The sequence below is a fragment of the Glandiceps talaboti genome, chromosome 2 (genome assembly GCF_964340395.1).
Source record: "Glandiceps talaboti chromosome 2, keGlaTala1.1, whole genome shotgun sequence".
Classification (NCBI taxonomy): Eukaryota; Metazoa; Hemichordata; class Enteropneusta; family Spengelidae; genus Glandiceps; species Glandiceps talaboti.
The window spans coordinates 32,264,511-32,286,767 of NC_135550.1; the positions used below are offsets into that span (position 1 = coordinate 32,264,511).

Below are 22,257 nucleotides of genomic sequence, written 5' to 3' on the forward strand. Positions count from 1 at the left end.
ATGGTCAAGTGTATGTTTAATACCGGAGCAAACGAGAGACGTTGATCATTGAGGTAGATATGCAGACTAATCGTGTGATTTAATCGCTATCAATACTATGCAGTCACACAAACCAAACACATTCCCTTCTTATCCCAGTCCTATCACAAAGCTGTTCAAAGTACAAATGTTATAACACGGATTGGGTATTTTGAATTTAGTGAAACTTTTCATAGTAACACGGAACTACCTTTGTGCATGTGACCCTACGTTGTTATTTCAGCAATCGATAACTCGACTAAACGCCGTCACATAGTTCTGTATCCATTTGGATGCCAACAAATCTGAAAATCCAGATATCGCCGTCTGGTACGACAAAGTACTGTATAACAGCGAACGACGTCGACCCGGGTAATACCAAACCATCGATGCATTTTATATAAATTAGTTCCTTTTAATACTTGGATACTAACACAATATACCCGTGACACATTACATCAGAATGGTAGAAATGCTTCGGAATCCCTTCGGGGGTATTTTATTCGTTTTTGTCATTTTCTGGATAACCAGTATTTTGGGTACAGCGTCATTTGGTGGGTTTTGTGTTCCCCTGTTGTTCATGTCCACTCGTCTATACAGAAAAGTGGTGGATCGTCTGATAGCTTGGTGGATTACATTTCCAATGGTAAGTTTACGCAAGTTTAGTACATTGTAAGTGTAAATTAACATAGTTTGCCTTGCCTAAAAGCCACAGCTGAACAATAACTGACTTGCGGTATTCAGTTTTAATTGTAACTTCAAATAGTAAGGTTCTGACTGATTTAGTACAAATGTCAATGTTCATTTACATATAATTTACATATGTTGCATATGGTAATTACGTCATCGAAATATTGTTTTCGATATCATTCATATTTGAATATCTATATCAGTTTCGATAGTTTTTATTTCATAAATGATTTCAAAAACATTCATAACTTCCACAAATTTTAATTTTGAAATGATTAAAAAAAAACCACTTTATATTTGTGGACAAAATATGACGCTTCCCATTTTAACAGTGTTGCCATAGCTGCGGGATTATTAAGAGATGCATACGAGAGACAATTTGTATCTATATTTCGTCATCAACAATTGCAAGGGTATACATAAACTGTGTATGATTCCCTGCTGCAGACTGGCCAAAATAACTACATGTACTTGAAGTTATCAGTCAACATTTCATCCATTTTTAATTATCCTAACAGATGATAATCCTCGTCTGCAAAAAAGTAGGCTACGCTGACCGCGATGATTGTAATCCTATTGGCTATACACGTTTGAGATATTATATAAATATAACCTTGTGTGCCAACAGAAGAGCTAGCACATTTCGCCACCTAGTTACAAAATAGAGATCATGTTACACTCAGACCAGACATTTCGGTGGTAGGCCTACTGCATCGCTATCATCGCATCTTTGATTAGAACTGAAGTTGTAAGTTTCACGATCATAGGCACAACGTTTTCATCCTGTATGTTATGAAACATCTACAGGTTTATTGTACAAGTCAATATCAGAAGCTGACAAAATAGTAAACCTGATATTATAAATTGAGAATGAACGTCATGTCGCGTCGTCATTATAAAAACGAAAGAGTATTCGACACGAATAGATTGGGGGCTTCACCGTAGCCATTTCATACGAACCCAAATAAATCCTCGTGGTCATATCATGTTTAGCGCTTAAGTCTGATGCATTTATTAACATGCATGTATTCTCTCTTTTCCTCTTTAATTCATTCCTCTTTCTATCATCTTTTCAAGGGATGTCTCGGTAAGTAAACTTACAGTGCATACATTCTGACTAATCGACTCCATTTTGATTTGCAACAGACTAGAAAGTTTTAGAAATGTGTACACGTTGCCGACTTCTGTTGCACACAACCTTTAATACGTTTGGAGTTTCTAGCTATTTGTGTCAACAGAAAGTTTAAGTAAATCAGTGATGGAAACTCAGTGTATAAGCTTATCACGGATTGGGCAATCGCGCTTGTGTGTTTTTGGTTTCGTTGGTGATGGGGGGAATTAAGATTTGGAGTGTCGTTCAATAAGTTTATGACAGTGTTATTTGTTTGTTTGTTTGTTTGTTTGTTTGTTTGTTTGGTTGGTTGGTTGTGGTTTTTTTTGTGTGTGTGTGTTTGTTTGTTTGTTTGTTTGTTCGTTGGGGAGAGGTGTTTGGAATATCCTTTTTAATAAAGTTACATTATCGCTTTGACTTCACGATGCATTACTTGATGTAACAAACAAGATTAAACTTACATACAACTTTGATTTTCACTTAGAACTTCTTTATGGCGTCAAGATAGTGGTGAGTGGAGACTCCTTCAAACCAGCTGACAAGAGTATCATGATAATGAATCACAGAACAAGACTTGATTGGATGTTTCTATGGTGTTGTCTCATTAGGAGAAGCGCGTTACGTTATGTGAAAATTGTTCTGAAAGCAGGTTTCAAGTCCATACCTGGTTTAGGTAAGATATGAGTATGTATGTATGTATGTATGTATGTATGTATGTATGTATGTATGTATGTATGTATGTATGTATGTATGTATGTGTGTGTGTGTGTGTGTGTGTGTGTGTGTATGTATGTATGTATGTATGTATGTATGTATGTATGTATGTATGTATGTATGTATGTATGTATGTATGTATGTATGTATGTATGTATGTATGTATTTTATTTATTTCACTCTCACTCTCAACAAAATATGCTGAAGTTGTTTTTGTTTATCTCTTAGGTTGGGCGATGCAAGGTGCTCACTTTATATCCATAAAACGTAACTGGGAATTGGATAGACAGGTTTTTGCTGATACCATCGACCATTTCAGTGCAATAAGATACCCTACGCAGATTTTACTTTTCCCCGAAGGTATGAAGTATAATACTTTCAAAGCACAACGACTGTCAACTCGATCATTATCACAACTAATCGTATACATCATTCATTATTGAATTATTATACACACTGCAACATTTATCTGATATTCTCTGATATACTTTTATTTGTTTTCATTCATTCTTTTCCCTCTACCTTTTAAACAACATACTCAAGGAACTGATCTAAGCGCTGATAATAAAATGCGAAGTTCCAAATATGCCAAAGAGAATCGTTTACCTGTCTATGATTATGTTCTCAACCCAAGAACAAAGGGCTTTGCATTTATGGCGGAACGGTTGAGAAAAGGCAAGTGTTTAGGATTCGAATTGTCTTTTTCGAGATGACAGGGAACCAATTTTGGTGCAAGACGTCAAGGATACAATTGTTACTCTTTTTGTGTGTGTGTGTGTGTGTGTGTGTGTGTGTGTGTGTGTGTGTGTGTGTGTGTGTGTGTGTGTGTGTGTGTGTGTGTGTGTGTTTGGTAACGAGTGTTTGCTTTATGAACGATTATATCTAGCCGGGTATTGCTGACATCTGCCGACAGTATAGGTCAGCACAAAGTTCCTCTATCACCATAAGGAGACAACCTTCTCTTGCATGACAATTTCATTAATATATTGTGATTGTTTTCTTTGATTCAAATCGCTAAACGTTTGGATGTAGATATAATGTAGTTTGAAATGTTCTTTTAACAGTTGAGTTGTGTCATGATGTGATGTGATGTGATGATGTTGCTGTGCACATCAACTTTTTTACAACGTTGTACATTTGCATTCAATGTGGATATACACCAACCAGTATTCGTGTCTTTACTCAGTTTAATGTTTCCACATTTATTGTTGATTACAGAGAGAATGTTGGATGCTGTCCATGACATAACTATAGGATATCCTCAGAATATCGTACAGAATGAACACGATGTGGTTATGGGCAACTTTCCACGTGAAATACATTTCCATATCAAACGCCATCCCGTTGACACACTGCCCTCTAGTGAGGAAGGACTTCAAGATTGGTGTGAGCAACGGTGGAGAGAGAAAGAAGATATCCTGGAAGAATTCTACAAGAGGAAAGAATTCCCAAACGTAGAAAACGTGGAAGTGGGAATGAACAAGAAACTAAAGCTTGCATACCTTACATCGATATTATTCTATTCAATTGGCAGTGTTGTGTATGTGTGGTGGATATTGACCACCAAATTCGGATTTCTCTACTTTTCTACAGTTGCCATTGTTTTCTTTCTCGTACCTGATAGGATATTTGGAGGACTCGATAAACTCGAGATGTTGTGGTACCGGAATAAAAATAAATTGTATGACATTTTCTTGAGGCGTAGTCTGGGACAAAAGAAACAGAGAACGGAATAAAGACCTAAACACCTAAAAGTTTAGGTTTTAGAGTACCAAATTTGTATTATTGCAAAAGTTAATTTTACCTTGCATGTAAAGCCGTGACTTTATTGATACCATCCTTTGTTTTGTAACTATGTAGGTTCGCTTTATTTGTTGCTTGTCTTGCATGTGTGGGTGCTTGTATTGTATAATTTTCACACAATGAGCTTTACCTCATACCGATGGGGATGGGTGGAGGAGGAGAGTTTATACGACATGGTATAATTAGAGGGTCCCATATCCTTTCTATATTGATGGAAGGTGATAAGGAAATCGAATAAAATGTATGATTTCAAAATGAATAAAACGGATGAATACATAATTAGACAATATGGATTAAAGAATATGGACAACCCAAACATTGTCGTGAAAGAGTACGTAAATCTCAAAATCTCCCCTACCACCAGAGATGCGCTGATCTTATACTGTAATGGTGCCATTTAACTTTATAATAAATTTAAATACAGATTATTTTCTGATACATAATGGTAATGTCTTGTAAAGCGGGAAATAATTGTTCGAAAGAGTCTGAATAGCCTAAAAATTGACTTTAAGAGTAAAAAACCTCCAGAGCTTAGGTGGAATGGAGGCTCCTAACACCCCCCTCATGAGAAGTGGACGTACCTCCTTAAGCTCTTCCCCCTAACTTTTACTGTCAAGATGCTAATAAACTTTTTTTTGTAATGTTTCAGTCCCTATTTAGCAAGATTAGTTACTAATTATATTGTGAGGTATTTGATATGCGCACAGAAATAAGTGTTACGGAATAAGTGATGGGACCAACCTGTTTTAGGTTTTACAGAGAGGGGATCAGACATTTTGTCGGCCCGATGGAAACATCCATCGACCAAGACCCCCCCCCCCCCCACATCCCACCAACCAACCACCACCACCCCTGCCCGGTTGGTCAAAATAGCCACTCTATACGTTATGGAAGAGTAACTTGTTCCAAGAACACTTTTGAAAATGTGTTGTAATTTCTATTTGTGCATTTGAACACAATTTGTATAAAAAAATCTTTAGAACTCTAGTTTGTTAGTGTAATTTACCCTCCCGTACCCTCTTCAAAGGCATGACTGAGTTATTATAAAGTGTTATGTATTACATTTTAATACACAAACAAACAAATCAATCAATCAATCAATCAATCAATCAATCAATCAATCAATCAATCAATCAATCAATCAATCAATACGTCATCTGAAATGTGAACAACATATGTATGTATAATTATCAAGATGATCATTTTGCTGTAAACGATGACTAAAACATGAGAGAGAGAGAGAGAGAGAGAGAGAGAGAGAGAGAGAGAGAGAGAGAGAGAGAGAGAGAGAGAGAGAGAGAGAGAGAGAGAGAGAGAGAATCACCCGTGACATGGACGAAAAGCTATCCTCCAAAGTCTGTAAATTTCCCCAGACGAGTGTGGGCGTGGGCTGGGTGTGGGGCTATGAGTCATATCGTATGACACGAAGCTATATCGTTTGGTTTTTACCTTCCATAAGAGAAGATTATGTTATGCTTTTGTTTGTTTGTTTGTTTGTTTGTTTGTTTGTCTGTCTGTCTGTCTGTCTGTCTGTCTGTCTGTCTGTCTGTCTGTCTGTCTGTCTGTCTGTCTGTCTGTCTGTCTGTCTGTCTGTCTGTCTGTCTGTCTGTCTGTCTGTCTGTCAATACCATTATTTAAAAAACTACTGTATATTATATTATGTACTTATTTGCCAGAGGTCGAAATGAAAAGAAAATTTACATATCAAGTGAGGAAAATGGATTAGTTAAGTAGACACATCGGCAATGAAAAAAAAATAAAGTATAGATTCTAATAAAAACTTGGTACACATCTTCTATTATGATAATGGACAGAACTGATTAGGTTTTGATACAGTAATGGTTCATTTGCACAATTAATGGTTTTCAGTAATGTAGCTGTAACTTGAGAATGCTTATTTCAAATTCAATATAATTTGGTGCATACGTCATCTATAACAAAGTGTACACGTCTTTTAAAGCTTGTTGTTATGGTTTTTAGTTTTAATGAGTAGTCTACAACATTAATGATTTTCATTAACTATGCTGTATCTTAATTTCAAGATTCAAAATTATAGTGTGAGCAGTCTATAAAAGGTCTGTTGCTGAAGATGATATACATATTCGGCATTAAATAAATAGAAACGAAACATGGAGGTTGGAAAAGACAGACTACATATGTAGTCATAAAAATCACATTAGCCAACTTCAAAGGTAAAAGCTGGGGGCAAACCGATCCATAGTACACTGAAACATGTACATCGTCACACCGTAACACGCATTGTAACATCCGGGGTACGGCGAAACCAAGACTTGCGCAAAACAAACAGCTACACGACACACATCAGTAACATTGCAGTACGTGTGGCCAGGCGGTCCTGTGAACGTCTGTTTGAAAATTTAGTGCTCATTTTCGCTCATTTTTTTCATACGCTGTATTTTAACATATGTTTGAATACTAAATTTATATTAATATAGATGATTTCATTTGTTTTGTTACAGAAAGGCGAACTTCAACTTAGGATTTTCGGATCCATAGCAAATTTAGTCTGGCCAAGGCATTGCGTCCAGCTACCTGCCACTTTTCTTGTTTTTATATTTTTCACCATTTCAAAGTGTTTATGTCTAATTTGAGTTGTACAGGTAAGGACCTTCGTTTAATGAAATTTTTAGTGGTGAATATGTTACTGACGAAGTCGATTTGATCCATAACGGTGGCCATATGTTACGAGGCATGTCGAGCATGCTTTCAACAAAAATTCAAGATGGCGTATCAACTAGTCTGTCACAGGACACGAGTCTTATCAGAAAACAATGCCTATTAGCCGAGACATGCGTACCCCAAGAGTTTAAACTGTCGTTGCCTGTAACTATAATGTAAACTGTGGTTTTTATGGGGACTTTCGGGTTTCCAAACTGAAGAATAATGCGTTTTGATGGAGTAACATGGCTACAAGTTCGAGAACAGTTCAATGCATGTGTCGTGCAATGCATCTCATTTTGTCTATGCGCTTACCATTGTGTATTGTCCGCAGCTGGCGCATATTGCGTACGTGTGGTTCTTGACCTTTCCCCTAGGTATAATCTGAGGATTTCGCAATCACAGGATGACGACTTCAGTGATATAAATTTGTCTACAACAAATTTGATAGTTTGATTTGTGTATGCTGTCAGTAAAGTATTTTCATTTTATACTGTATATACATGATCATAATTCCACAATGTCAAAATATGACATCACTATATATACGATAATATTACTAGATAGTAACACTATGTTTTAGTCAGGTATCAAATCACAGTTTCTTCTTTTAAGTTAAAAGGAAGTATGGATATAACTGACTTGTGATTGTCTCCTACAACCACATCTATTCCAAACTTAGTGTAGGCAGTGATGGCGAGTAAATGTAAATTCTGCTAAGAAATTTACTTCCTGCCCGCCCACTCAACTTCAAGTTTGTGGTACATTACTCATGTTGGAAATGGAGGGAAATCACAAGTAAATTCAAGAAATGATTTTGGTTTCTTTCAGGTGTATTGGTGAGCCCTGTAGAGCCACTTTCTCAACCACATCATTGTTTGAGTCGAACAAGCCCATATAGGTGTATGAATGTCCCTCTTTACTGCAACATTCGATCAAATCATATGTCAAAATATTCCACGAGTACGAAGAGAAATAAACATAAACCCAGAATAAGTCCAACAAATAAACCAAGATGGCGCTCAACGTCAACCGCAATGTCACTGACCAGTTTTACAGATATAAAATGCCTCGCCTCATAGCAAAGGTTAGTATTCTTTATGTTCCATGAGTATTGCCTAGTTTCAATTTTTTCCATGTATGTGTGGATCTTTTTTCTACAGGTACATGCACATAAAAGATAATGTAAGAGAAACATTCAGCTTGTCCATGTCTTTGTTTATATTGGCTTTAGATCAAGTTTTATTATATCAAAATTCTGGTGAAGTATATGGAAAAACTATATTAAGAGGGGTTCTTTTGTGTGCATGTTTGCCATGTCACTGGTATGGCTAGTGTGAACTGAATAAATCTACCCATGGTTCCCTGTCATTTTATTTGTGTTTCCAACCCAGTATTTTAGAAAACTATATGGGATTTTACATGTGTGTGCTAGTATTTAACTATATGTAGTTTGTATCTGTACATGTTCACCTGTTTTACATGTACGTACATGTATGCCACAAATCTGTAACATTGCTCTCAGGCAATTACAAAAAGTGAAGCCTTTTCCATGATATACATGTAGACGTCGTGTTTTATAAAATTGTATTTAGGATTATCTGTCAGATTTGTTGACTGACAAGTGTAATTCACTACCATCTAATGTGACATCTCAACTGTTCACAGTCTATGGCATTTTGAAACAGTTGTCACAGCAACCATCTTGAAGATACCATTTCAATGATGCAGTACCCTAGACTGTAAAGTCTTCACAATAGACATTTTAGTTCACAAGTACAAACCATGGTTAGATAAAATGGTTTTTGCACCGTACACAGTGTCATTGAAAGTTAATTTGTTGTGGAATATTGGCTTTTTATGTTTTTCCCCCCAACCAATGCAGAGCTGAATTACAGTAGAGCCGGACAAAATAAGATTATTGTTTACTTAATGTTGAAAGATGAAAATTATTGTTGAAAAATGGGAATGAAAGATATGTGGAAAACTAAAATAGTCCCAAAGTCAAAGGAGATTTCATGTTAGTAACATCTGACTCAAAGTCATACAGAATCAGTGGTGCTTGTAGCCCCAGGGATTTCAGACATGCCATCAAGATAGCAAGGTTTCAAGGTTCTAGTTGATTACAGAATTGTATTGTTCTCAACAAATTTATTCAAGTTTATTACATCATTACATATATTACTTTTGAAAATGAACTCAATAGACTGGAAATTAGGTGTTTTAAGTTAAAATAACCTAGTGAATAATCTAGGGGGGAAAGTCAGGAAGTTTTGAATATAACAAATGACCATGCTCACCATCTAATTTGCATTTCAAATGTTCTTTTTAGTGATATGATATGTAGTGCCTTGTAGAATAGATGAAATTGATTGTTTTCAGATGTAAACAACACCATACATTTTTGAACAAAAATGAAAAGCTGACAATTGATGAATGTGTCCTTTTTCTGATGCAACTTGCTTTGAATAAATTTATGGACTGATTCCATGTTTTAAGCTTTTGAGAGAATTTACTATTTTAATGCAGGGGTGCTCCAAATCTTAGTACATATGTTACTTTGCCAATTTTTTGAGTAGAAAATTGTAGTTTTGTTAATGCTGGTACAAGGAGGTCTATGTCCCAAGGCTTTATACTGGGTTCCCTCAAAAATCATGGTTTAAGGAATGTATCTAACACGTCATGCCAATTGTCAAACCGTAGCAAACCACTGTTGTGAGATTTTGTATTTTTCTGAAAAATGGAGAGATGTGTATGTACTGGTGTAAAGCAATTACTGCAGTTTTGTAAGAATGGTACGTTATTCACTTAATTGGGAGCATGAACCCCATTGCACATTAAAAACATAGCAAAACAGGTATATAGTGAACAATTTATTGGCATTCTTGTGTAGCAAAAATTTAAATTCTGTATCTTTTGAAATGTATGATTGTCATAACCTCAGACTTTGTCAGTTTGAACTCTAAATTAACTCATACTTCCTAATTTAATGTATTGTTAGGTGATTTCCAAAGACTAATGACAGCATGCGATGAAACAGGGAAAATCATAACAAAAACCCAATTTCAATGATTTACTGAAATTGAATTTATGATTTCATCACATTTTTATCTACAGTGTTTGAGGACATTGTAATGAATGTCAGAATATTGAAATATGTCAGTGTATTAAGGCCAAAAAAAAATAAAAATCTGGTTCTGGTCAGGGTAAACTTTCTAAAGTGGTGCGACGACGCGCGTTTTTTTTTTTTTCCTAATTTTTTTTTTTTTTGGCAAATTAGTAAATACACATTTTTGACACTTTACATGCTCTCGGAAGATGTCATACAACTCTGGAAGTTGGCACTGTTGTATGGCAAGTTTTGATACGATGCGGATCAATCATCCATCAGGGCATCACTAGTCACATTTACAAATTTATCTTATCGCCCAGTGATTTGCAGTTATAATCCCGATTTGCAGTTATAATCCCATCCAAGATAATGAGTCTTGCCTTGCAACCACTGTATAATGTCATTGTGCAACTTGCAACGTTAAATAACGAGAAATAGGTCTGTCCAACGGACGTAGAGGAGGCAGTGTTTTCTTTCGAGCACCGTCCATCATCAGTCTGATACGCAGTCTGTATACGGTACGATGTTTGACACGTCTTTCCAACTCATCGCAGATGGAAAGACGTGTCGAACATCGTAGCGCATACATCCAGAGCTAACTGCTTACGCTACAGGAAAATCTTTGTATTCAGAAGGCAGAACGAAACGATCACCAGAACTAAGAACACCTCGAAAGTCAGCTGAATTGATATCAACATTTCGATTGCTCACGACGTACTCAAACTTCTGACATTTTCGAAACATGTGAGCGGTTTACCACCTAGCACAGTGAACACACTATTTCCCGTGATTCCCATCAACCACGCTCATCGTACATATTACGTACACATATCGTACGGGGGATTATGGGTATGCAACAGTACTAGAAGAAAAGGGTACCCGTTACCAAATAGAAGTGCGCCATCACACGAGTTAAATTTTTTCCGCTAGCCTTGCATACAGTGTTGATCGACGGGGAATTGTAAATAAGGAACGGGAAAGCAAAAATTATCGGAAAAAAAAGGATCGACGCGGGGGTATTCAGGGCACGCGCGCGCTGACCAGAACCAGACATATTTTTTTTTTTGGCCTAATGGTGTAACTGTTCATCCTTCCTACATGTGTCTGCCTGTCACATTCTCAAAGTTACTAGTTTTGTCTATGATTGTGTTAATAATAATAATTTAATAATAATAATAATAATAATAATTTATTCCCACGTACGAAATTTGATTACAGAACAGAACAAAATATCCTTATGTATATACATAAACATGTTATTCGGGAAAAGGGTGTGGAAGTAGTTGTTACACAACTAATCGAAATTGTTCATCCTAACTGCCTGTCAGATTCTCAGAGTTACTAGTTTCAGCTAACTTGTTACTAGTTTCAGCTAACCTGTTACTAGTTTCAGCTAACTTGTTACTAGTTTCAGCTAACTTGTTACTAGTTTCAGCTAACCTGTTACTAGTTTCAGCTAACATGTTACTAGTTTCAGCTAACTTGTTACTAGTTTCAGCTAACTTGTTACTAGTTTCAGCTAACTTGTTACTAGTTTCAGCTAACATTTTTTGGTTTATCTGTACCTACATTTACTGTTAGGGGCCTTTTGTTTAAAACTTAAGAAGTATTAAAATTGTCGGAGTTATTTTTTAGATTAGGTTATTTTTACATACCATAACCACTGCTAAATTTTGACACCTTGCGTTGTAATTTGTTCAGCAAAGTATGTCTGTACCTTAGAGACATGCAATGAGGAATTGAAGTGTACTCAGCTGTAGATCTCAAAGACATGAAAACACAGGATGATAGTATCTAACAGTGTGGCATTTAATTGTTTGTCTGGTGGTTGATAGTCTTTTTATGCTACTTCCTAAAAAAGACAGATTGTCAACTGAAGATGGTGTATGCAGTAATGTTGATTACTGGGTATCTAGGTTTTAATTGTCTAATGGGCTCATCCCACATGACATCCATGCTAAAACAGAAATGCTAGATGTATTCTAAGCATGTGACATGCATAATTTATCACTTGTAGGAAATCATGTGCAGGTGATAGGATTGTCGGAACACCTTGTTTTAAGGTCTTTTAAGAAACTATTTCCTTTAGGAACAAACTAAAGGATTTTGTCACCCTACTACAGATGTCTGTGAACTGTTGTAATTTATACAAGTGTAAATTCACAGACAGATTTGAGAATAATCTATTCTGGTCAAATTTGTTACAAGAGTAAATAATTTATTACTGTTTAATCACCCACCACTGGTAGTAATGAGTGACTGGAGACTTTAAAAGCTTGTTTGGCAATTTAATGTAATACACCAACATTAGGCTGAAGACTAGGAATGCTTACAAAATTAGAACAATTTATGAAATTGGCACACCAGATGACTCATAGAGTATGTGGTATTAAAAAGTACATGGTGCCTTTGTTACAGGGCCGTAGTCCAGTTTGTTTAGGTTGAGAACAGTGCATGGCAAACTCTTTGTGAATGTTGTTGTATTGCTTCTATATAGCATACAAATATACAGTCCACAGAAAGCAGACATCATGGATAAGTAAGGATTATACTAAACTAGTTCAGTGTGGTCTATAGGTGTCATTTCTAGAATAATCACAATGATTTCTCCTCAAAGATATCTGAAGGAAACTTGTCAGTTTTATAAGAAACACACCTATTTGTTAACACGGTTCAACAGTTCGGAAACAGTGTATGCAACTGTTGGAAATGTGACATATCGATATTGGTTCAACCCTGGACAGTGTTGATGCCTTGTGGATAGGTATAAGCAAGCAGTTTCAAATGCTGATATCTAATCTGTCATGGAACTTAATGTGTAGCAAACACAGACACCTGGCAGTATGCCAAGCTAGTATCATATAAAGCAGCATTCATTCCTCCTCTTTTAATGTACAATTTATTGAGATATCAACTAATGATCATTTGATGACCCCAGCTGTCAAAGGAAAATAATGATGTCATTGGTGTGCAAAATTTATATGAAAGCAACTGATTGTTATTAGATATATATTGTACATTTATTTGCATGTGTTTGAAACTATGGTTTGGATGCTGTATTAATAATGTAGTATGATACAGTTTTATACCTAGATATTTTCCAGGGAATATTTTCCATGGGAGTAATTGTTGTTAAAAACATAAACCCTGAACATAATGGACATTTACACATGATGTAACAAAGAGTAGCTTCAAATATCACTAAATATATCATTACAATTATTGTGCTGGCTTGGCATATAGACAGTACCGTAACCTGTTATATTTATAGATTTATTTTGCATTATTTATAATTCAAAGATGACACAGGTGTGTAGTGGCAGAGGAAGATCATAATGAGAGACAGATAACCTAAATAGATTTTATGATTGCAAAATACTAAGATGGTTTGAATGATTATCGAAGTGATATATGTATCTACAGTATCGTTGCTGTTTTCAAGTCTGGAGAAACAATCATTTTTGTGGCGTTTCTTAGTGAAATAGCACCAAGTTAGTGACGTTACATAGTTGTGAGAGTGTAAAATTATACTGGTTATTACCAAGAATGAATGACATAATGGTAGAACCTTCTCCACTCATAAGTATATGTTCATGTTTATGAATTTTGATCAGTTTGCTGAATTTACAGAATCAGAGGGCAGGAGATGTGTGACTATGCATAATGTATGTAACCTAGATACATACATTGCTGTTGTTTGTGTGTGCGATTAATAACATCAGTGGACTAATTCCAGACATGGAATGTTTGGGAATTCATGTCACATTACACCATTGGTGTAAACATAGGCCTGCCATGTTGTCACTGCAATGAATGGATACACTGTTGACATCGCAGACAAACAGACTGAAAACTAGACAAGTAGAAGGGCTCACAAGCAGAATTAATGATGATTTCCCAGCCAGTATTTGCATTTTTATCCAGTTTTTAATCTGGAATATTTTGTAGATCATATGTTAAAAGGAAAATTAATGTATATTTCCCTATGTATATTGTGAAGAAATTATGCCAATTTCAAAAGGGAATCTAGAAATATACAAATGCTAGGAGAAGTTATATGATAGTGTAGCAGGTGATCAGTGATTAGACAAAAAAGGGGAAAACCCCTCCTTCAAGCCTCTTTATTTTGGTCTAAATATGTTGTTTTTTATACTACTGAAATCAGTTTTTTTTTTGAGAAAATCATTTGACAAAAATTAGATTAACCCTTTCATGACTAGAGACGAGTTTTAAATAATATGGGGACCCAATTTATATGAATATTTTCATAATTACAATAATATTACTTTATTAGGAAGTAACATTTCTTTAATTCCAGTCTAAAATGAAGTTGATATATGCCAAAAACTTACATAAAACAAGAATTTTATCCACACAATTTTGGCGGGAATGTTTTCAGTATTGAAGGGGTTAAATATTTTCTTGTTTGAGAGAAATTCAAGGATGATTTTGTCATAAACACAGAAATAGTGTCACACTGACTTGAAAATGTCATTAGTGAAGGTTACAATTACAATACCAAAACTTATTGAATATTCTGAAATATGCAGAACATGATGCAAATTTTTAAAGATGATGTGTGTATATTGAGTTATTGATTGATTTTCTGTGTTTTATTACAGGTTGAAGGGAGGGGCAACGGAATCAAAACTGTTATTGTTAACATGGTCGAAATCGCTAAAGCCCTTGATAGACCACCAACCTGTAAGTGTCACCTCCCATCAATATTTTCACATGATTGTATTCAGTGTAGAAGGGTAGTTCTTGTGATTTGATAAAAAAATGGTGGGGTAGGGGTATGTTGATACTGATATACATTAATATGAGGATCTAGTATAATTTAGATCATTGGTATTGGTCTAATATGACAAGGAAATATACAATATATTCTTGGTTGAATGTTTGAACAGTATCACTTTCAAACTGAAAACAGATTAATTGAAAACCAATTATTTTTCTGTTTGCTCATGTCAATTGGTGCTCAGATAAGGCCTGTTTGCTGATAAGTATTCTATTTGTCCTCTCTTCATTCATAGCCATATGATATACCAGTAATAATGTTTTCATATTAAAAGAACTTTTGAGATAAGAAATTTCCTATGATCCCACATAGTTAGGCAAGACAGTAAAATTAGTAAAGTTTCCTCACCGGAGAATAGCATGCCGACATGTACTATGTACAGTATATAAACAGAATAAGTGAGATGTTGGGTGGGGGGTCATGTTTAAGTGTGGTGTGTGTCACTGTGGGGGGGGGGGGGGGTTGTACAAGTGTGGATAGGAGTCATGTGTAAGTGATTTGTGGACAGGAGAATTGTGTCTAAGTATGGTGTGTGAGCTGGGGGACTTGTGTAAAAGTGTGGTGAATGGGAGTGGTGGAGTCATTTGAAGTGAAAACTAGACTCAAAAGTTATTCAACAGGTGTCTATCTTCTGGTCTTGCTCTTGAATTACACCAAGATGTACATTTGACTCAACATGCACAAGTCTAGTAATGTTGTATTCTTGTAACATGCATCCATGTAACTAACAAAAATACCATTTCATTATTTACAGATCCTACCAAGTATTTTGGCTGCGAATTAGGAGCACAGACAACTATGGACCAGAAAAATGACCGTTATGTGGTCAATGGTTCTCATGATGCACCCAAGTTACAGGACATGCTTGATGGCTTCATCAAGAAATTTGTCTTGTGTCCTGAATGCGAGAACCCAGAGACTAGATTTGTAAGTATGATGTATTTCATTCAGTTTGATTTCTTTTCTTTACATGTAAAGTGGCAATTAGTTCATCTTTGTAACAAGTAGGGATTGGTATTTCGTACTTTACACGTTCTAATAGAAGAAATCATATACTGTTAGCAATGAGAAATTTATGCAAGTTACATGTAGGTCAAAGCTGCAATTAAATTTAGATTATGAATTCTGCATATGTATTGTAACAGCCAACCTAATTTTCACCTTAGGCCGTCAACAGCAAGGCACAGACTATTGGTCAGAGATGTGCTGCCTGTGGCTTCCAAGGTCAACTTGACATGCGACACAGACTGACAACCTTCATCCTGAAACATCCACCACTCCAAGACGCTGCTACTCCAAGCAAGAAGGACAAAAAAGGTAAAGGAAAGAAAGTCAAGCAACAGAATGGTGAGGCTGATCGCAGTTCCCCAACTGGTGGGACGAGTCCTGGACCAGAAGCTGATGGCATGCCTGCTGCTCCAGAGAAGGTAGATGCTAAATTTGTGCTTGTCTGTGTGAGTTGACAAGAATCACAGTGAAATGTGTGTGGAATGCGGGTAGATTTCTTACTACCCTCAATGGTAAATGTCTTGTTAAAATAATGTGTGCCTGGGGATATGATGGATGAGATTGTCATAAATATTTAAAATCTAGGGAGGAAGCAGAATATGAGAATTGCTTCTTTTTATCCTTGTTATCTCAAGATTACCCTGATATTTGTTATTGAATGCTCGGCCAAGGCCATGCTGCATTGAAGAAAATCAAGTATATGCAAACATCTGTTTTGCAAAAAAAAAATGTGATCTCACCCTAGAAATGATCTTGTACCATGACATTTGGCATGTCAGCATCATGCACTCTAGTCTAATGATGAGAAACTGTGACTGCAAGGAATAGTAAAAATTCATTATATGAAATGATTGTGATAATGAATCATTCACTTCTGGTGAATGTTGTGGACAAGTCATACATTTGTGTTTTGTTGGCAGGAGATAATTTTGAAGTGGATATAGTATAAGGCTAGAGTTTACCTGTAAAGACATGTGACAACTGACACATGGGGATGTTTACATATCTAAGACCTGTTTGATTCTTTATACAGGTACATACTAATGATGAGGATGTGGAGTGGTCTGTAGATACATCAGATACAGCCATTGCTGAGCGTATGGCAGCTCTGAGTGAAGGTGTCAAGGGACTTGCTCTCACTGATGATTTGGAGAAAACACAAGGAGAACGTGTGGATCTTTTCTATAACTATGTCAAGGTAGTGTAGTCTCATTTATCTGTTGAGAGAGCAGCGCAGTATTGATGATTTGTATGTACTAATTTGTTTTCGCATCACTTGAAATTGAACGTTTGTTCTTCCTACATGGTTTTTGAAATTTATGTGAGACCTCTGTAAGTTTAACTTGTTTTGTAAGCAAGCATAAAAAAAGGTCAATACGTGAATTAAAATTGAATATAGATTGAGGTGTGCTTTGTAGGAGAGGAGTTAATGTCTGAATAAAAAGACTAAACCATATTTTGTTTGAAACAACAGGACAAGAGAGATAATGGACAATTAAGCGGTGCTGATAAGGAAATCTTGGCTGAAGCAGAGCGCCTTGAAGTCAAAGACAAAGCAGCTCTAGTTCTGGCTGAGTTACTTTTTAATGAGAACATGATCGCTCAGATTAAAGAGTACCGTGTGCTGTTCCTAAGGGTAGGGATAATCTAAATCGGATATGAAACTGAGTATTTTTTGTTGAATGTCAGCAACAGGAAGCTGAAGACAATCTCTAGAAATGTATTCTATTGTGTGTCTTCCCTCATCCAGTTCATTTTGACCATCTGTCTTGTCTAAATGTTCATTGACTTGGTAATGTTGTCAACTTTTGATAAAGAAGAATGGCTGGTGAGAGCCCAAACTGTGAAATGGACCTGGTAATTTTGCTAACTTTTAATAAAGAATGGCTGTTGAGAGAAAACTGAATAGAAAGATTGCTAGACAAGTATGCAGAGTTTGTGTACAATTTGATTGTAAATTTTTTTGAGCACGTTCTTCAGAATTAGTTGTAGGTTTGTCTGGGTAAAATGTTTGTTGCAGTGTTTAAATAAGAGAATGTGTGAAAGCTGTGTCTCCCATGTACATACTCTAAGAAGTTATGATTGACCCAAATCATGAATTGATACTATTTACAGATGGTGCATGACAGTAAGAAGGCACAGAAGAATCTGTTGGGTGCATTTGAGATTCTGGTTGGTAAAATGTTTCCAGATGTTCTACTACCCAAAGTACTTCATGTCTTGAAATCACTATATGATGCTGACCTACTGGAGGAAGATGTTATTCTGGCATGGTCTAAAAAGGTTAGATGATAATTTATGAAATTGTGTGAATAGTATGGTGTAATTCTATGTGAACAGTATGGTGTAATTCTATGTGAACAATGGTACAATCTGTGAACAGTATGGTGTAATTCTATGTGAACAGTGTGGTACAATCTGTGTGAACAGTATGGTGTATTTCTATGTGAACAGTGTGGTACAATCTGTGTGAACAGTATGGTGTAATTCTGTGTGAACAGTGTGGTACAATCTGTGAACAGTGGTGTAATTCTATGTGAACAGTGTGGTACAATCTGTGTGAACAGTATGGTGTAATTCTATGTGAACAGTGTGGTACAATCTGTGTGAACAGTATGGTGTAATTCTGTGAACGGTGTGGTACAATCTGTGTGAACAGTGTGGTGTAATTCTATGTGAACAGTGTGGCACAATCTGTGTGAACAGTATGGTGTAATTCTATGTGAATAGTGTGGTGCAATTTGTGTGAACATCCTACATCATGCATACAAAGACGGTGTTATGTGGTTTACAGAATATTTTCCACAATTGCATCTTTTATGAAAACAAAACTACCTGTCAAAATTGAAGATATCGGGATGGGATATATATTTCTTGGTGTATATGACACAAACGTTACTGTGAAAATTGTTTGGGCAAGAAGATAGATGCTCTTCCTATTGAATAATGTACAATGGATTAATTAAGTCTTGTGACAAAATATACATTAAAAAAAGATGAGATGAACTCTAAGAGATGAGCTTGATTAATCAAGTGAAACAGTTGCTGTAGTATTTTGAAGTTAGGGAATCCTGTCAGAGTTAATGTTATAATGAGGATTGAAATTTAAAGACAATTTTATTTTTGTTTACAATTGGAATAGAAACCACATATATTAATATGAATTATGGTCTTATTAAAATGCCATGAAAATACCTTTTACTCCATGTTATCACGTTTTTTTCCTAATAAACAGCAAATTGATATATGTGTTGTGTTCATTTCTGTAGCCATCAAAGAAGTTTGTGTCCAAGGAGATATCTCAGCAGATCCACGACAAGGTTACACCATTTGTTAAATGGTTGGAAGAAGCTGATGAAGAGTCTAGTGATGATGAGGAGGAGGAAGTTGAAGTGAGTCTGTGTTTTAGGATTTGTATAGTCAAGGTCCTATCTGTATGTAAACTTATCAATCTTGAATTCTCATGTAGGTGTGTTATGAAAATTGCATTCATTAGATTCCTTGATTGACAGCCATGTGTTCTGCTTCATATGCTACATGCATGCTGTCGATACACATGGGAATGTCCTATCTTCTCTATTTTGACTCTCTAGCATAATTGTATTACTATAGGTATTGAGAATTTATATTATCACTCGTGTAGTCCTGCTACACATACAGTACGTAATTTGGAAGTGTAGAAGCATACACACAGAGGAAGTGGATGGGTTTTCCTTGGAATTTTGAATTGTGCGTGTGTGTGTGTGTGTGTGGGGGGGGGGGGGTATTGGAATAGATCTGTGGAATTTGCATTATGAAACATTGTAATTGCACAAAGACTGAGTTTTTTGCAGTGCATGAGTATTGATACTGGTGATAGCTCTGTAAAGTAGCCTATTTAGATTGAAATTGATATATTCATGGGTCACTGCCCAATATTGTAAAGTGTTGTATATTCATTAACTAATTTTTACACCATAATAATGACGATATGTACATTCACTGATTATGTTGAAAGTGATAACATTTTTTAAAAACCATGAATGATAGTTATGTTTTTGTGAAGTTATTGATTGTTTCAATGAATCGTTGTTACAATACAATGTTTGTGCTATGTACAATCAAGTATTCAGGCAAGTAACACAAACATGTTAATATCACTAAGGTTGTCTGAAAGCCTTACAAGACATGTACATTCTGTTATGTATTTGAGACCATGATGTGATGTGGAATACAAGTTTTTTGTGTTAAACTTTTGATTACGCCAAATGGTAATTCTTATGCTGGCATTGTCTTTTTGTCAGGTTGTGTACTCAAACCGCAGTGGTGGAGAACTGAAGATTGAGTCTGTGCCTGCTAATAACGGAACCAAACAACCACAACAAACTGAAGAACCTGAAGCTGAAGATGAATTTGACATTGATGACATTTAACAAATTACATACATGCTAAAATCAGGGACCAGTACCTATTTTTTTCATTCTTCCAAGCACATTTTCACATCTAGTAGGTTATTGATATCTTTTTTCCAGTTGATATGTTTAAACTACTTCTAGATGAATAATAATCAACATGTGATCATTACAGCATTTCTTATTCTGATATAAATTGTTATGTAGTGACAAGTATTTCTAAAATGATTTTATAGTCTCAAAGTGTATGACTGGTGTGGAGGTGATGAATAACTCAACTGAATCTTGCAAGTCTCTGTCTCTGGACATGCAGAGAGAATGTGTCTGCAATATCTGACAACTGAATCTTGCAAGTCTTTGTCTCTGGACGTGCAGAGAGAATGTGTCTGCAATATCTGATAACGGCATACAGTTGTTGTATTGTGCACAAGATTTGGGAAATAAGCACAGAACAAAAGAAACTGTTAGGTATGATAATAGTATGTTAGTTTACAAATGTACATGTGAAATCTTTACAAAACTGGAGGAACTTTTCATACTGATGCACAAGCAGCACATAGTGTTTTTTGAACAGCACAGTAACCTCTCTTGAAGAAATGGACTTCATAGAACCTTGTGTATTTTGCAATACCAATGGACTTCTGGTTGTATGTATGAAAAGGACAGTTTTACAAAGCTTTGGAAGGTGTCATCATCCAATGGACACCTAGAATCAATTGTCATCCAGATACAGAAGTAGCTTGTCTGTGTGTGTGATTACGTCAAAAGAACATCAAATGGTACACACCTTTTTTTTTGTATAAAGTAAAAAAAAAAGAAGAAAAAGTAGTAAATGTAACAATGTAGAATTGTGGATAATTAAGCAATTAAGATAGATACAATTTATCAAGTTATGAGTGTAACATACATGATACAAATAACTACAGATGTCATAATACTGTCCGATGACTTCAACAGTATCTTGCTTCCAATCCATGATAATATTATAGCACTAGAATAAATGGACATACAGTGTCGACAGGATGGTCTGTAGTAAGTTTTATTAAACAGAAGCACTGTGTGTGCACATAATCATAGATATTATGAAGTTAATGTGAATCTCCAAGTGCACCAAATTTAGGAAGTAATCCTTCCTATATGTCCTTCACAAGGCAAACTCTTCCAGTTGGTCAGATAACCACCTTACACAACCAAGAACTCTCTTTAAAAGTTGACTGCACAGTTAAGGAATCTTTTATTAAACACTTTTTTGAGTCAACAGGTCTGGTCCCTGAAAAGTCAGATTCCATTATAAGACTTGTCAAATGCAAGCCATTTTACCAAGGCAGTGTTTGTCAATGCTAAATGTATTGGTAATAGTTTTGATTGCATGTTGCTCTTCTCTTCACTATATATGCTTATATATATTATATATTTTCGGGTATTTTAGGAACAAATTACATATGAAATTTGACAGTTATCTATTCTTTCTGAGATTTATAAGGTCGTTGGCCTTTCTTTCAGTAACTTTTTCTAAAGAATCATGGTAAGAGATTCTGTTTTGTTTTTCAGTGTTTTCATTGCATTTTGTAGGAATTTTAGTTTTGTTTTGTTTCACAAATTGTACTTTACTTAACATTGCAATGACTTGCAGCCAATTATTCAAAGATATTGATGTTACTGATCATGATGCTAAGGATGTTCATTTCTCTTTGAATATTTAGCATTCGAATAAAGATGTTCATGATAAATTACTATATGATTGTTGTTCGCGTCAGCTTGAATGGAGATGTAGCCCAACCATGGTGCTAAAATGTAATACATACATTGTGCAGTGTTTGAGATGTTATTGACTGGTCTAAGTGGTGTTTTGATAACAGTATTGTTACGAGGTAGAGATTTCATAATACCTGCTGGAATGGTTGAAATTCCCCCAATAAGAACCCATGCA

At 35.6% G+C, this 22,257-nt stretch overlaps 1 protein-coding gene across 2 annotated transcripts; it reads left to right on the top strand.

The window, feature by feature from the left end:
* Positions 1-6,643: 6,643 nt before the first annotated feature.
* LOC144450601 (eukaryotic translation initiation factor 5-like) lies at positions 6,644-21,152 on the top strand. 2 transcript variants are annotated; one of them, XM_078141248.1, is made up of 11 exons: positions 6,644-6,672; positions 6,817-6,957; positions 7,847-8,102; positions 14,750-14,831; positions 15,683-15,855; positions 16,095-16,355; positions 16,970-17,134; positions 17,411-17,572; positions 18,052-18,219; positions 19,206-19,328; positions 20,220-21,152. In XM_078141248.1, the coding sequence occupies exons 3-11, from the start codon at positions 8,031-8,033 to the stop codon at positions 20,346-20,348; spliced, it is 1,335 nt and encodes a 444-aa protein (XP_077997374.1). In that variant the 5' UTR covers positions 6,644-6,672; positions 6,817-6,957; positions 7,847-8,030; the 3' UTR covers positions 20,349-21,152. The 2 variants fall into 2 exon arrangements, with proteins under 2 accessions (XP_077997374.1, XP_077997382.1); XM_078141256.1 differs by having other exon boundaries at positions 6,650-6,700.
* The last annotated feature ends 1,105 nt before the right edge of the window (positions 21,153-22,257 follow it).